The sequence below is a fragment of the Onychomys torridus genome, chromosome 7 (assembly GCF_903995425.1).
Source record: "Onychomys torridus chromosome 7, mOncTor1.1, whole genome shotgun sequence".
NCBI classification, from domain to species: domain Eukaryota; kingdom Metazoa; phylum Chordata; class Mammalia; order Rodentia; family Cricetidae; genus Onychomys; species Onychomys torridus.
Window position 1 is genome coordinate 137,501 of NC_050449.1, and position 16,426 is coordinate 153,926.

A 16,426-nucleotide genomic window follows, 5' to 3' on the forward strand; every position below is an offset into this window, starting at 1 on the left:
GAGGACAGAGCCAGCCACTAGATTAAACAGAGGCCAGACAGTGGTGGCACACATGCCTTTAGCCCTTAATCCTATCACTCTTGAGGCAGAGATTCGTCTGTATCTTTGTGAGTTCAAGGCCACACTGGGAAGAGCCAGGAATGGTGGCACATCTTTAATCTTAGCACTTGAGATCTCATGCCTTTGCTTGGGAAGGACACAGGCTTTTAATTCCAGGAAGTGACATGGCTGGGTGGAGATTGAAGGCATGAGGAGACAGGAACTCAGCAGCAGTTCAACTGAGATCCTCAGCGGTGAGGACTCAGAAGCTTTCAGTCTGAGGACTCGTGGAAACAGAATTGGCTGAGGAGTTGTCGAGGTTTGGTTGGCTGTGGGTTGTTCTGTTTTTCTGATCTTTTAGCTTTCACCTCAATATCTGGCTCTATGTTTTCTGTTCATAAGACAGACCATTGAGATTCCTTTATCATCTTTTTTTTTTCCCCAATGAGTTTTTATTGATTATTTGGGAATTTCACATAATGTACCCAAATCACACTCATTTCTCAGTCCTCTCAGGTCTACCTCCCGAGCCACCTTTGTGCCCACCATAGGGTGCGGGGGAGGGAAAGAAAGAAATACATCAAGTTTAATTTGTGTTGCCCATATACTCATTGGAGCATGGTCAACTGGTATCAGTGGCCAGCCCCTTAAAGAAAACTGAGCCCTTTCTCACCTCGAACCCCTACCAGACGCCATCAACTGTGAAGAGCTACACTTCATCATATGTTTCACAATTTTCTATTCAGTAGCTTCCTGTCTAGACTCTTCTGGGTATGGGGGAGTTTCATAGAATACCTCAATGTCTGTGAGTCTGCAGTCATCTATACCACTGCAAAGGTAGTTTCCTCACTCTTTACATTCATAGACTTCCACATGGTTTCTGGCAACAGACAGCATAGTATGCTACATCCACATGGCCTCTGGCGGCATCATTAAGGCCCTTGGCCCCAGCATGGACCACAAACACCAACATGGCCCTTGGTGGCAGCACAGGCAACATATCAACATGGCCTTTGGGGCAATACAGGCCCCTGGCAGAAGCAAGGCCCATGGACATCAATATTGCTTCAGGCAGCAGCACAGACCACTGACGTCAATATTGCCTCCAGTGGGACTAGACAACAAACATACACACAGCCTCTGCTGCAGAGGAAACAAATGCCCCAAGTTGCATCAGGGAATCACATACCTTAACTTGGCCTCTGGAGGCAACGTGGACCACAAACACCAACATGGCTTGCTGTGGCAGCACCACCATCTTTGTTCTCTTCTTTATCATCCTTTAATAGTATTTGGATGAAACTTTTTGAACTGGGCCCAAGACATAGGCCTGGAATCTTAGCCATGTGGGAAAAGAAGGTGGGGATATGGCAAGTGCAAAGTCAGCTTGGGATATATAGAGAGATCAAGGCCACCCTGGACAATTTAATAAGACTGTATCAGAATTTTTTAAAAAAGGAAATAAGAGGGCTGGGATATTGCTCATTGGTGGACTGCTTAGTATTACGCACGAGGCCTTTTAGGTTCAGTCCCCATTAAACCCAATTTAAAACAGTAGCAGAACTATTTGAAGGTCGCCTCAGTAGGTAACTTATTAAAATACTGAAATGAACCTTTGGTCTCTCCACTTCTTGTCTTTTTTTGTTATGGTCACTTTACATTGGGTAATAAAAATCCAAGAGATTTAAAATGGCTCATAATTCTGTATGAAAACTAGAATCTTTTCTGTAATTTGTTGTTAAGTGTGGATATTTAACATTATAAGTATTTCATATATTAACTAAACCTTTTCATAGCATGAAGATGAAGAAGTGATCCTTATTAGAACAGATGAGTCTGGACGAATCTGGCCTTTGAACACCCCCGGAGAGACTCTGGATATGAAAGCAAAAAGAAGGAAGAGACAAAGAGTATGTGTAATATACCCTTTCAATTACTAATTCACAATTATTTTATTCTCTTTTGAGTTCCTTTTCCATTAGAATATAATTTTTTTAATGAAAACATTGGAAAATAACAAATTTTCACTTTTATTCTTAATTGTATCTTTTTACCTTTTACAAATGGCAAACAATTGAACTGTTTCTTTATGAGTGACTGAACATGGAAGGCTTACTGCAATTTTAATTTTAGTGTGCATGTTTTTGACATTGTATTCAGTTTCTTTTGCATATTTACCATATTGTACATAGAAAAGCTTGACCTGCTAGACCTGTTATCTTTGTAGACACCTAGTTTGAGGTCTGATGATAGGGTGTTCACACACAGTAATGTCTTAATTACCTAGGGGCTAATCGATTTTAAGCACCGTATTTTCTTTTCTATTTTTCAGCTCTGCCTTGAGCATGGAAAGCTGGCAAAACCAACACTTTTACTTCTCCTAAGTTAGGTTTTTGTTTTAAATTTGGAGATCATGTAGATGATAACTGAATACACAAATAATTATTTGGGAATTTTCTGTCAAATATTGGTGTTTTGCCTGTTGAATGCCTGTCACTCTATAGATACTAATTAATTCTTTCAATAAATAGAAATGAAATTGATACTCCTAATATAATGGGAGTACTAGTGAAGCTGGAGAGGTGGAGAAAAATAAGATTTGAATATTTAAAATGGCAGAACTGACTAGGAATCCATAAACACATTGTCAGATGCCATGGAAGCCCTTTTAAGTTGCACACTGGTGAACAACCTAAACAAATGATTAAAGTCAGAGACAGAGTCATTTATTCAGGATTTGTATTTTGAGCATGAGCCCAATATTAAGTCTGTAGAGCCAAGGAAATTATGTCAGATGAGGTTCAGGTTAGTGAAGAAATAATAACAATGTTAAAATAGATGATGGGACACTGGTTTTAGGAATCTCAAAGAAGTTAGGGGATGGATTTTATTTGAATTGTGTAATGAGTAGTTGGACTAGGGAGACAATAAATAGCACCTTGTGATTCCTATGTGGATATGGAACCAACTGTGAAGAAAACCCAGGGCTGAATTATATGGCCTCAGAATACCAGCTTTGTTTTTAATAAAGCTGTTTGTGGAACAAATTACTGGTTAAGAATGAGTATTTTATCAGTCTGGCAACCAGAAGAACATTTCAAATTTGTGGCCTGGCCAACAAATGTGTTCTTATAGTGCTGGAGACTGAGAAGTCCAAATGACTGATACGTTTAACATCTCAGTTTACAGTGATACTTTTTCATCTTATTCTCACATAGTAGAGAGCAGAAACAGAACAAGTGTTGTCCTGTCTTTATAGGATACTAATCTTACAGGGTTCTGCCTTTTTACTAGATTACCTCTCCAAAGTCCTGACTCCCAGTAACACATGAATTAGAGGAGAGATATAAACATTAGGTGCATAGCAGTGGATGTTTACCTTTTTTTAAAATTTTCTTTCTTTTTTTTTTTAATGCTTATTTCCTGCTTGAATAATGGCAGTCTTCCTTCCACTGTGGTAAGAAGTTTTAAGTACATGAAGAGAAGAGAGCGGGCTAGGAAGTTAGTTGTAATAGTTGTAATCTTTGGCCAAACTTGACAATCCGCTAATGGGATGCTTCGTCCTGGGAAGGAAGAAAGGAAAGGGGAAGAAGTAGAAAGTGTAATTCTGATAGACTTTCTGATGGACTTTCTTTCACCTGGAAGGGACAGTTGTGATATGTGGGATTTTTTTTTTTTTATTTTATTACCAAATTTATGGATAATTCACTCAAAACATCTGCAGAGACTTCATTATGTTCACTTTGCTGTAGGTTTCAACCCACAAGGATAAAGAAAGGATCCGATACTTTCCTGATGATGATCATCTGAGTCTCAATGATTTAGTCAAGAATGAGAAGATGGGAACAAATATTGATCAAAACAGACTTTTCATGAGAATGGCATCTAAGGTAAGACAGAGTCCCAGCAAACCTTTGCATTTTGAGATCTAACAGTGATGTACACATTGAAGAAATCTGATCATCTCTAATCTTAGTTTATTTCATTAAATTGAATTTTGAATATGGTACGTCAGGAAAATATTAAGGCAACTATTGTATGTGATTTTTTCCCCAGTATTTTAATTGAAAAAATTGTTTTCATAAAATATATTCTGATAAAAGTTTCCCCCACTCATCTTCTCCCAGATCTTCCCTATTCCATCCATTCAACTCCATGCCCTGTCTCTTTCTCTCTAAAAATCAGCAAACCAGAGTAAAATAAAACAAACAGAAAAAAGAAACATGAGAAACATGTGCACCCCCACACATACACACCCACCCTCCATAGAAACATAAAATCAAAAGCTCTGATAGACAAGCAAAGACCAGTAAGGTTAATGCCCAAATAAAACATTATGAGATAAAAAGTCTCCGAAAATACCGTTGAATTGGTTTTGTGTTGTCCATCTACTACTGGATGTGGGGCCTCCTTTAAGTATGGTTTGCATACAGTGAGTCTCCATTGGAGAAAACTAATTTTTCCTTAATAGCAATTGACATTTGAAGATAGCTTCTGGGCTAGGGTTGGATGCTCATATCTACTTCCCCTCTTAGTGCTGGAACTCTATATGGTTTAGATCTGTTAAGACCCTGTGAATACTAACACAGTCTCTGTGAGTTCCTATGTGTGTTAGTCCTGTTGTTTCAGGAAGGCAGTTTCCTTGGTGTCTTCCATCCCTGCTGGCTCTTACAGTCTTTCTACCTCTTCTGCATAGCTCCCTGAGTCTTGAAGGCAGGAAATGGATGAAGACATCACATTTAGGACTCAGTGGTCTGAGGTCTCTCACTTTCAGAACACTGTTTAGTTGTGGGTCTTTGTTAGTTCCCATTGTTGTAGGTGGAAGCTTGATGATTGCTGATTCCCATTCCAATGTCTTTTTGTCAGTTTTTAAGTGTAGATTCTGGTTTGCTTAGTTTTGGGTTAGATAGAATTGTGTTATATTGCTTGCTTCAGATGTGTGACTCTTCTGCTATGGTACTGGCTGAGAATGTAGGTGTGCACCATCATGTTGGCTCTGTGTCAGAATTTAGTTATTGGGAATGTATTGCCTGTTAAGTTGCCAGCCTGTTCTATCTTTATTATATTTATAGATGAGAATGCTTCCTAGGATATATAGTGTTTCTACTCACCCCACACCCCATGTGTTTGTCTTCATGTGATTTGGGTATTTCCTAATAATTTTAAGTAGAAATAAACTGGTTCTGATACCATTTATTTAAACTACACACTAGACAAATTTGTGTACAACTGAAACATATTCAACCTGGACTTTCTCTATAATTGCTGGTTAACTAAGTTACATTCTTAAATTTGTAGTAGTGTTCTGTTAGCGTTTTGGCACAAGTGTTGCTCTTTTCTTGTTTCTTGTGTTAATGGAGATGTTAATTACTATTGGAGCTGCTAAGGAAGATGGAAACAGTGCCAAGCCTTTTTTCTTGTAATCAGTTTTTACTTATGGGAGTGTGGGATGAAGACTCACTTGTGTTTGATAGTAGCAGTAAGAAGGCAACTTCTCAGAAAACAATGGATGTGGGTAAAGCAATGGTTTCAATTTGGGCCAAAGCTAAGGAGAAACAGGTTGCTATGGAAATGATTTAGCATGGTGACTTTTAGTTCATCCTGCTTAGTAATTAGCCTGAGCATAGGAATAATTTCTTTTGCACTTTTATTAATCAAAATTAAATTTGGCAAAAATTTGATGTAACACTACATGCATATAAAAGTAAGAGATTTGGCATTTACAGCCATTTCTATAAATACCATTCTTAATCATTTTATTATTCAAACTTTATGAACTAAATAGCTGAATTACTACATTCTTAAAAATATTATTATCCTTGTTGTACTATTAGTACTAGATATTTTCATAAAGAGACTACAAAAACTCACTAGCCTGTGTCCCTTCTTGTTATTAGTTGAAAGGTGTTAATCCAGGACAGAAGTCACCAAACTTTTCTATAAAGGACCAACTGGTAAACAGCTTTGGTTTTCTGTATTATATTCAGCTCTTTTGTTATGGCACAGAAACAACCATATGCAGTACGTGAATTAATGTTTGGCTGTATTTCAGTAATTAATAACAATAATAATATTAGTATCATCATGGCTAGCCCTATGTGGCCTTTGAGCCATAGTTTATTACTCCTAGATACTGGCTGTTTAATTGATAGACTTTGATAGGCTTCCCTTACTTAATAGTTTTCTTGAAAAGTGGTCTTGGGCCTGGCGAGAAGCAGTCAGTCAGAAATCCTTGTAATTTGGAACCAATACCTGGAGTGCCTAATCTTGTTCTTGATACATATTTTACTTTTTGTTGCTCTCTTTTTACATTGATTCATCTAATTTTTACTGTCTTTTCTTGCTTTATAGGCTATATTCACTTCTTTTCAATTGTGTTTTATTATTACTTCTTTACAAATATCTCTGTCTTATAAAAGCCTGATTTTGTTTACATAGTGGATCATGATTATTGTTTCTTTTTAAATTTTTTTATTTTAAAATTATTTTTTCATTTTACATACCAAACCCTTGTTCCCCTTCCCTCCCCTTCTCCCTCATTCCCTCCCGCATCCCACCCCCATCCCCTCCTCATAGTGGGTAAGGCTTCCTCCCTTGGATAGCCAACACAGGCTGGCATATCAAGTTGGGACAGGACCAAGCCCCTCCCCCCTGCATCACCGCTGAGTAAGGCATGGTACCATAGGAAGTGGGCTCTAAAAAGCCAGTTCTTGTACCCAGGATAAATTCTGGTCCCATATCAAAGGGCCCCACAAACACATCAAGCCACACAACTGTCACTCATATTTAGAGGTCCTAATGCTGTCCCATGCAGGTTCCCCATCTGTCAGTCCAGAGTTGGTGAGCTCCCTAACCCCTTAATGGTTCATTCTGTCAAGATACCTCTTTTATTGCTCTCCCTCTCTGTCCTTCCCCCAAGTTGGCCATCAGCCATCTTGAATCCTCATGCTCCCACCTCCCATCTCCTCCACTCTACTCCCTCCTCCCAGTTTACCCAGGAGGTCTTACCCTTTCCCCTTCGTGAAGTGATCCATGCCTATCCCTCTTAGGGTCCCCCTCTTTACCTAGCTTCTCTGGGGTTGTGGATTATAGCCTGGTTATCCTTTACTTTGGATCTAATATTCACTTATGAGTGAGTACATACTGTGTTTGTCTTTCAGGGTCTGGGTTACCTCACTCAGGTTGATTTTTTTTTTTTCTAGTTCCATCCATTTGCCTACAGATTTTATGATGACATTGTTTTTCACTGCTGTGTACTCCATTGTAGAAATGTATCACATTTTCTTTGTCCATTCTTCAGTTGAGGAGTATCTAGGTTGTTTCCAGGTTCTAGCTATTACAAATAATGCTGCTATGATCATGGTTGAGCAAGTGTCCTTGTGGTATGGTCGAGCATCTTTTGGGTGTATGCCAAAGAGTGGTATTTCTGGGTCTTGAGGTAGGTGGATTCCCAATTTTCCGAGATACCACCATACTGATTTCCAAAGTGGCTGTACAAGACTGCATTCTCAAAAGCTGTGGAGGACTGTTCACCTTTCTCCACATCTTCTCCAACACAGGCTGTCATCTGTATTTTTTATCTTAGCCATTCTGACAGGCATAAAATGGTATCTCAGAGTCATTTTAATTTGTATTATCCTGATGGCTAAGGATGTTGAACACTTCCTTAAGTGTCTTTCAGCCTTCTAAGATTCTTCTGTTGAGAATTCTGTTTAGACACGCACCCCATTTTTGAATTGGATTATTTGATATTTTGATGTCTAGTTTCTTGTGTTCTTTATATATTTTGGAGATCAACTCTCTGTCAGATGTGGGGTTGATAAAGATCTTTTCCCATTCTGTAGGCTGCTCTTTTGTATTATTGACAGTGTCCTTCACATTACAGAAGCTTCTCAGTTTCAGGAGATCCCATTTATTAATTTTGCTCTCAGTGTCTGTGCTTCTCGTGTTATATTTAGGAAGTAGTCTCCTGTGCCAATGTGTCCAAGACTAGTTCCTACTTTGTCTTCTATCATATTCAGTGTAACTGGTTTTATAGTGAGGTATTTTTTCCACTTGGATTTGAGTTTTGTGCATGGCAATAGATATAGATCTATTTGCATCCTTCTACATCTAGACATCCAGTTATGCCAGCACCATTTGTTGAAGATGTTTTCTTTTTTTCCATTTCATAATTTTGGCTTATTTGTCAAAAATCAGGTGTTCATAGATGTGCAGATTAATGTCAGGGTCTTTGATTTGATTCCATTGATCAACATGTCTGTTTTTATGCCAGTACCAAGCTGTATTTATTACTGTAGCTCTATAGTAGAGCTTGAAGTCAGGGATCGTGATGCCTCCAGAGGTTGTTTTAATGTACAGGATTCTTTTGGGCTATCCTGTTTTTTTGTTTTTCCATATGAAGTTGAGTCTTGTTCTTTCCAGGTATGTGAAGAATTGTGTTGGAATTTTGATGGGGATTATATTGCATCTGTAGATTGCTTTTGGTCAGATTACCATTTTTACTGTGTTGATCCTACGTATCCAAGAGCATGAAGTTCTTTCCATTTTCTGATATCATCTTCATTTTCTTTCTTCAAAGAAGTAAAGTTCTTGTCATACTAGTCTTTCACTTGTTTGGTTAGAATTACCCTAGGATATTTTATGTCATTTGTTGCTATTATAAAGGGTGTTGGTTCTCTAATTTCTTTCTCAGCCTGTTTATCATTTGTATGTTGGAGGGCTACTGATTTTTTTTTTTTTTTGAGTTAATCTTGTATTCTGCCATATTATTGAAGATGTTTATCAGCTATAGTACTTCCCTGGCAGAATTTTTGGGGTCACTTACGTATACTATCACGTCTGTATATAACAAAAGTTTGACTTCTTCCTTTCTAATTTGTATCCCCTTTATTGCCTTTTGTCGTCTTATTGCTCTAGCTAGAACTTGGAGTACTATATTGAACAGGTATAGAAAGAGTAGACAGCCTTGACTTGTTCCTGATTTTGGTGGAGTGGCTTTGAGTTTCTCACCATTTAGTTTGATGTTGGCTGTTGGCTTGCTGTAAATTGCCTTTATTATGTTTAGGTATGTTCCTTGTATCCTTGATCTCTCCAAGAGCTTTGTCATGAAGGGGTGTTGGGTTTTGTTGAAGGCTTTTTTAGCATCTAATGAGATGATCATGTGATTTTTTTTTTCTTTCAGTTTGTTTATATGGTGTATTACATTGACAGGTTTTTGTATGTTGAACCATCCCTTCATCTCTGGGATGAGGCCTACTTGATCATGGGGGATAATTTCTTTGATGTGTTCTTGGATTTAGTTTGCTAATATTTTATTGAGTATTTTTGCATCAATGTTCATGAGGGAGATTGGTCTGTAATTCTCTTTACTAGTTGCATCTTTATGTGATTTGGGTATAATAAGATTAACTGTAGCCTCATAAGAAGAGTTTGGCAATGTTCCTTCTGTTTCTGTTGTTTGGAACAATTTCAGGAGTATTGGTATTAGCTTTTTGAAGTTCTGGTAAAATTCTGCATTGAAACCATCTGGTCCTGGGCTTTTTTTGGTTGGAAGATTTTTGATGACTGCTTTTGTTTCCTTAGGGGTTATACGTCTATTTAAATTGTTCGTCTGATCTTGATTTAATTTTGGCATGTGATACCTATCGAGAAAATTGTCCTTTTCTTTTAGATTTTCCAATTTTGTGGAGTATAGGTTTTCAAAGTGTGACCTAATGATTCTTTGGATTTCCTCAGTGTCTGTTATTATGTCCCCCTGTTCATTTCTGATTTTGTTAATTTGGATGTTCTCTCTTTGCTTTTTGGTTAATTTGGATAAGGGCTTGTCTATCTTGTTTATTTTCTCAAAGAACCAACTCTTTGTTTCATTGATTCTTTGTATTGTTCTCTTTGTTTGTATTTTATTGTTTACAGCCCTCAATTTGATGATTTCTTGTCATCTACTCCTAGATGAGTTTGCTTCTTTTTGTTCTAGAAATTTTAGATGTGCTATTAAGTCACTAGTCAGGGATTTCTTCAAATCTTTATGGTAGGCACTTAGTGCTATGAACCTTCCTCTTAGCACTGCTTTCATAATGTCCCATAAGTTTGGGTATGTTATGTATTCATTTTCATTGAATTCTAAGAAGTTTTCAGTTTCTTTCTTTATTTCTCCCTTGACCCAGGGATGATTCAGTTGAACATTGTTCAGTTTCTATAAGTTTGTATTCTTCCTGCAATTTGTGGTGTTGAATCCTAAATTTAAGCCATGGTGATCCTATAAAGGTACAGGGAGTTATTCCAATTTTTTTGCGTGTCTGTTGAGATTTGTTTTGTTACCAAGTATGTGATCAGTTTTGGGGAAGGTTCCGTGAGGTGCTGAGAAGAATGTATATTCTTTAGTGTTTGGGGGAAATGTTCTATAGATGTTTGCTAGGTCCTTTTGAGTCATAGCATCTGTTAGTTTCCTTATTTCTCTGGTAATTTTTCTGTCTGGCAGACCTGTCCAGTTGTGAGAGTGGGGTGTTAAAGTCTCCCACTATTAATGTGTGCAGTTTAATATGTGATTTATGCTTTAGTAATGTTTCCTTTACAAATGTAGATGCATTTGTATTTGGGGCATAAATGTTCAGAATTGAGACGTCATCTTCATGGATTTTTTCTGTGATGAATATGAAATGTCATTCTCCATCTCTTTTGCTTACTTTTAGTTTGAAGTTTATTTTGTTAGATATTAGAATAGCTATACCAGCTTGTTTCTTAGGTCCATTTGGTTGGAAAATCTTTTCCCAACCCATAACTCTGAGGTAATGTCTGTCTTTGAAGTTGAGGTATGTTTCTTGTATGCAGCAGAAGGATGGATCCTGTTTTCATATCCATTCTGCTAGCCTGTGTCTTTTTTTATTATTACTAACAAATTTTCTGTTCATTTTACATACCAACCACAGATCCCCCTTTCCTCCCTCCTCCTAAACCCCAGACTTCCCCCTCAACTTCACCCCCATTCCCACCTCCAGGGCAAGGTCTCCCATGGGGAGTCAGCAGAGCCTGGTACATTCAGTTGAGGCAGGTCCAAGCCCCTCCTCCCTGTACCAAGGCTGCACAAGGTGCCCCACCATAGGCACTAGGTTCCAAAAGGCCAGCTCATGCACCAGGGACAGATCCCGACCTTACTGCTTTTGGGCCCCCTAAACAGTTCAGGCTGAAAACCTGTCATGCCTATCCAGAGGGCCTAGTCCAGTACCATGAGGGCCCCACAGCTATTGGACCATAGTTCTTGCATTTTCACTAGTTTGACTAGCCTTCTCTGTACGTTTTCCCATCATGATCTTGATGTCCTTTGCTCATAGAATCCCTCCTCTCATCAGTTGGACTGGCTCGGGATGGTGCCTGGCCGTGGATCTCTGCATCTGCTTCCATCAGTCACTGGATGAAGGCTCTATGATGATAGTTAGGATATTCACCCATCTGATCACAGAGTAGGTCAGTTCAGGCACTCCTTGACTATTGCCAGTAGTCTAAGGTAGGGTCATCCTTGTAGATTCTTAGGAACTTCCTTAGCACTCTGTTTCTCCCTATTCCTGTGATGTCTTCATTTATCATGGTATCTCTTTCCTTGCTCTCCCACTCTGTCCCTGTTCCAGCTTGACTCTCTAGTTCCCCTATGTTCTCATCCCTCATCCCTTACCCTCCATTACCCCTCTTCATCCCTAGTTTGTTCATATAGATCTCATCTATTTCTCCTTTGTTGGGTGATCCATGTGTCCTTCCTAGGTTCTTCCCTGCTAGCTAGCCTCCCTGGAGCTGTGGGTTGCAGTCTGCTTATCCTTTGCTTTACATCTGGTATCCACTTATGAGTGAGTACATACCATGTTTGTCCTTCTAAGTCTGGTTACCTTACTCGGGTTGATAATTTCTAGTTCCATCCATTTGCCTGCAAATTTCATGATATCATTGTTTTTTTTACTGCTGAGTAGTATTACACTGTGTATATGTGCCACATTTTCTTTATCCATTCTTTGGTTGAGGGGCATCTAGGTTGTTTACAGGTTCTGGCTGTTACAAATAATGCTGCTATGAACATAATTGAGCATATATCCTTGTGGTATGTTTGAGCATTCCTTGGGTATATGCCCAAGAGTGGTATAGCTGGATCTTCAGGAAGATTGATTCCCAATTTTCTGAGAAACTGCTATACTGATTTCCAAAGTGGCTGTACAAACTTGCATTCCCACCAACAGTAGAGGAATGTTACCGTTGCTCTACATCCTCTTCAACATAAGCTGTCTTCAGTGTTTTTGATCTTAGCCATTCTGACAGGTATAAGATGGTATCTCAGAGTTGTTTTTGATTTGCAGTTCCCTTATGACTAAGGATGTTGAACAATTCCTTAAATATCTTTCAGCCATTTGAGATTCTTCTGTTGAGAATTCGTTTAGCTCTATATCCCATTTTGTAATTGGATTTTGATGTCTAGTTTCTTTAATTCTTTATATGGTTGAGAGATCAGTCCTCTGTCAGATGTGGGGTTGGTGAAGCTCTTTTCCCATTGTGTAGGCTGTCGTTTTGTTTTATTGACTGTGTCTTTTGCCCTACCAAAGCTTCTCCATTTTAGGAGGTCCCATTTATGAATCGTTGCTCTCAGTGTCTGTGCTACTGGTGTTATATTTAGGAAGTGATCTCCTATGCCAATGCATTCAAGACTACTTCCTACTTCTCTTCTATCAAGTTCAGAGTAACTGGATTTATGTTGAGGTCTTTGGTCCACTTAGACTTGAGTTTTGTGCATGGTGATTTTTTTGTATTGTTCTCTTTGTTTCTATTTTTATTGATTTCAGGCCTTATTTTTATTATTTTCCAGTGTCTGTTTCTCCTGAGTGAGTTTGCTGCTGCTTCTTTTTTCTTTTCTTTCTTTTTTTTTTTTTTAAGGGTTTCAGGTATACTGTTATGTAACTGGTGTGAAATTTCTTTAACTTCTTTATGTGGGCATTTATTGCTATTAATTTTCCTCTTGACACTGCTTCCATAGTGTCCCATAAGTTTGCGTATGTTGTACATTCATTTTCATTAAATTCAAGGAAATCTTTAATTTCTTTCTTTATTTCTTCCTAGACCCATTGGTGATTCAGTTGGTCATTAATCAGTTTCCATGAGATTGTAGGCTTTCTGTAATTTTTGTTGTTGAAATCTAACTGTAAGTCATGGTGGTCTGATAAAATACAAGAGTTTATTCCAATTTTTTGTATCTGTTGAGATTTGCTTTGTGACTAAGCATGTCGTTGATTTTAGAGAAGGTTCTATGGGTTGCTGTTAAGAAGGTATATTCTTTTTTTGTTAGGGTGGAATGTTCTGTAGATATCTAGTAAGTCATAATGTATATTAGTTCCCTTATTTCTCTGTTAAGTTTCTATCTGTCAGATGTAGTTAGATTTTCCTGCCTGGCCCACAGTCAGGACAAATCTCTCTTACCCGCCAGTCCCACAGTTGCTCAGACCCAACCAAGAAAGCACACAAAAACTTATATTGCTTACAAACTGTATGGCCGTGGCAGGCTGCTTGTTATCTACCTTTTCTATCTTAAATTAACCCATTTCTGTTAGTCTATACTTTGCCACATGGCGTGTGGCTTACCAGTGTCTTTACATGTTGCTTCTCATGGCGGCGGCTGGTGGTGTCTCTCTCCAGCCTTCTACATCCCAGAATTCTCTACTCTCTTGTCCCGCCTATACTTCCTGCCTGGCCACTGGCCAATCAGAACTTTATTTACACAGAGCGATATCCACATCAGTCAGACCTGTCCATTGGTGAAAGAGGGGTATTGAAATCTCCAAGTACTAGTATGTGGATTTAATATGCAATTTAAGCTATAGTAATATTTTTACAAATGTAGGTGCTCTTGTATTTGGGGCATAAGTGTTCAGAATTGAGACTTTATCTTGGTGGATTTTCTCTGTGAGAAATATGTAATGTCCTTCCTGAACTATTTCAATTGATTTTAGTTTGAAGTCTGTTTTATTAGATATTAGGATAGTTACATCAGCTTGCTTCTTAAAGTCCATTTGATTGGAAAGTCTTTTCCCAGCCTTTTCCTCTGAGGTGTCTGTCTTTGAAGTTGAGGTGTGTTCCTAGTATGCAGCAGAAGGATGGATCCTGTTTTCTTATCCATCCTGTTAGCCTGTGTCTTTTTCTAGGTGAATTAAAGCCATTGATATTAATGACCAGTGATTGTTAATCCCTGTTATTTTTTGGTGATAGTATTTATTGTGTGTTTCTCTTCTTTCGTATTTGTTGGTGTGGCATTATCTATTACCTGTGTTTTCATGAGTGTATCTAACTTCATTAGGTTGGATTTTTCCCCTCTAGTGCTTTATGTAGGGCTGGATTTGTGTGTAGGTATTGTTTAAATCTGGTTTTATCATGGAATATTTTGTTTACTCTGTCTATGGCGATTGAGTATTTTGCTGAGTAGAATAGTCTGGGTTGGCATCCAGTGGTCTCTTAGTGCCTGCATAACATCTGTCCAGGAGTCTGGCTTTCAGAGTCTCCATTGAGAAGTCATGTGTTACTCTGATGTGTCTACCTTTATATGTTACTTGGCCTTTTTCCTTTGCACCTCATAATATTTTTTCTTTATTCTGTATGTTTAGTGGTTTGATTATTATGTGGTGAGGGGACTTTTTCTTTGGATCCAGTCTATTTGGTGTTCTGTAAGGTTCTTGTATCTTTATAGGCTTTTCCTGCTTTAGGTTGAGGAAGTTTTCTTCTATGATTTTATTGAATGTATTTTCTGTGCCTTTGAGTTTGTATTCTTCTCCTTCTTCTATCCCTATTATTCTTAGGTTTGGTCTTTTCTTGGTGTCCCAAATTTCCTGGACATTTTGTGTTATGACTTTGTTGGCTTTAGTATTTTCTTTGACTGATGAGTCTTATTTCTCTATCATATTTTCGATGCCAGAGATTCTCTTTTCCATCTCTTGCATTCTGTTGGGTATCTGTAGTTCCTGTTCATTTACTCAGATTTTCTATTTCCAGCATTCCCTCAGTTTGTGTCTTCTTTATTGCCTCTATTTTGGTTTTCAAGTCACGAACTATTTCCTTCACCTGTTTGATTGCTTTTTCTTGGTTTTCTTGGCTTTCTTTAAGGGATTTACTGATTTCTTCCAAGTTTTTGTTTGTCTTTTCCTCAGTTTTTTAAAGGGTATTTTTCATTTCCTCTTTAAAGGCCTCTATCTTCTTAAAGTCATTGTCATTTTTAAGGTCTTTTTTTTTTTTTTTTTTGCTGCTTCTGCATTGGGATCTTCAGGTCTTGTTGATGTTGAATCAATAGGTTCTCATGGCCCTGTATTGGTATTTATTTTGTTGATTGTATTTTTGTACTGGTGTCTACCCATCTCTTCCTCTACTTGGTGCAAGCCTTGTCTGTGTCTGAGGGAGCCTCTCTTGGTCCTATGGGAGCTCTTGGTTTAATTGGGCTATTAGTCCAATTGGTGCTGATAGACTCTGGACTAAGAGCTGCTCCCTGAGACACAATCAGTACTGGTGGGCTCTGTCTCAGGGAGCAGCTATTCCCAATCAGTACAGTGTGGGCTTATGGCTCCGTGGTCACTGGTGTCACAGGAATGTTTGGCTTGGAGAGGGGGTGGGGAAAGAGGCAGCTTCTTGGTCCTTGGGGCTCCAGTGGATGGAAGGAGAGGCATGGAATGTGCCCCCAGGGCCTAGGGGCTAGAGACCTGGTCTGCCCCGTCTGGAAATGGGACGTTACCTGTTCCCAGTCAATCTTGTGTCTTTTTATAGACAAGTTGACTCTATTGATATTGAGAGATATTAATGACTAGTGATTGTTAATTCTTGTTATTTTTGGTTTTGGTGGTGGTGGTAGGTGTGTATTTCCCTCCTTTGGGATTTGCTAGTATGAGGTTATCTATTGCCTGTTTTAGTGGTTGCAGCTAATTTCCTTGTGTTGAAGTTTTACTTTTAGTACTTTCTGTAGGGCTGTATTTGTGGATGTTTATATGTAGTGTTTAAATCTGGTTTTGTCATGCAATATCTTGTTTTATTTATCCATGGTGATTGAAAGCATTGCTGGGTGTTGTAGTCTGGGCTGGCAACTGTGGTCTCTTAATGTCTGTAGAACGTCTGTCCAGAACCTTCAAGCTTTCACAGTTTCCATTGAGAAGTCAGGTATAATTCTGACAGGTCTGCCTTTATATGTTACTTGAATTTTCCTTTACTGTTTCTTAATATTTTTTTCTTTATTCTGTATATTTAGCATTTAAACTATAATGTGTCAAGGGGACTTTTATTTGTGGTTCAGTCTATTTGGTGTTCTGTAAGCTTCTTGTACCTTCTTAGGTGTGTCTTTTTTTTAGGTTGGGAAATTTTTCTTCTATGATTTTGTTGAATATAT

The 16,426-nt window shown here is 38.3% G+C and overlaps 1 protein-coding gene across 2 annotated transcripts in view; it reads left to right on the forward strand.

Annotated features, from left to right (window-relative positions):
* Cwf19l2 (CWF19 like cell cycle control factor 2) overlaps positions 1-16,426 on the forward strand; it is an 88,175-nt gene that overhangs the window by 34,427 nt on the left and 37,322 nt on the right. For both annotated transcript variants that reach the window (XM_036192630.1, XM_036192631.1), the window contains 2 exons: positions 1,836-1,949; positions 3,792-3,929. In XM_036192630.1, coding sequence (XP_036048523.1) covers positions 1,836-1,949; positions 3,792-3,929 — 252 coding nt within the window. The remainder of the gene's footprint in view (positions 1-1,835; positions 1,950-3,791; positions 3,930-16,426) is intronic.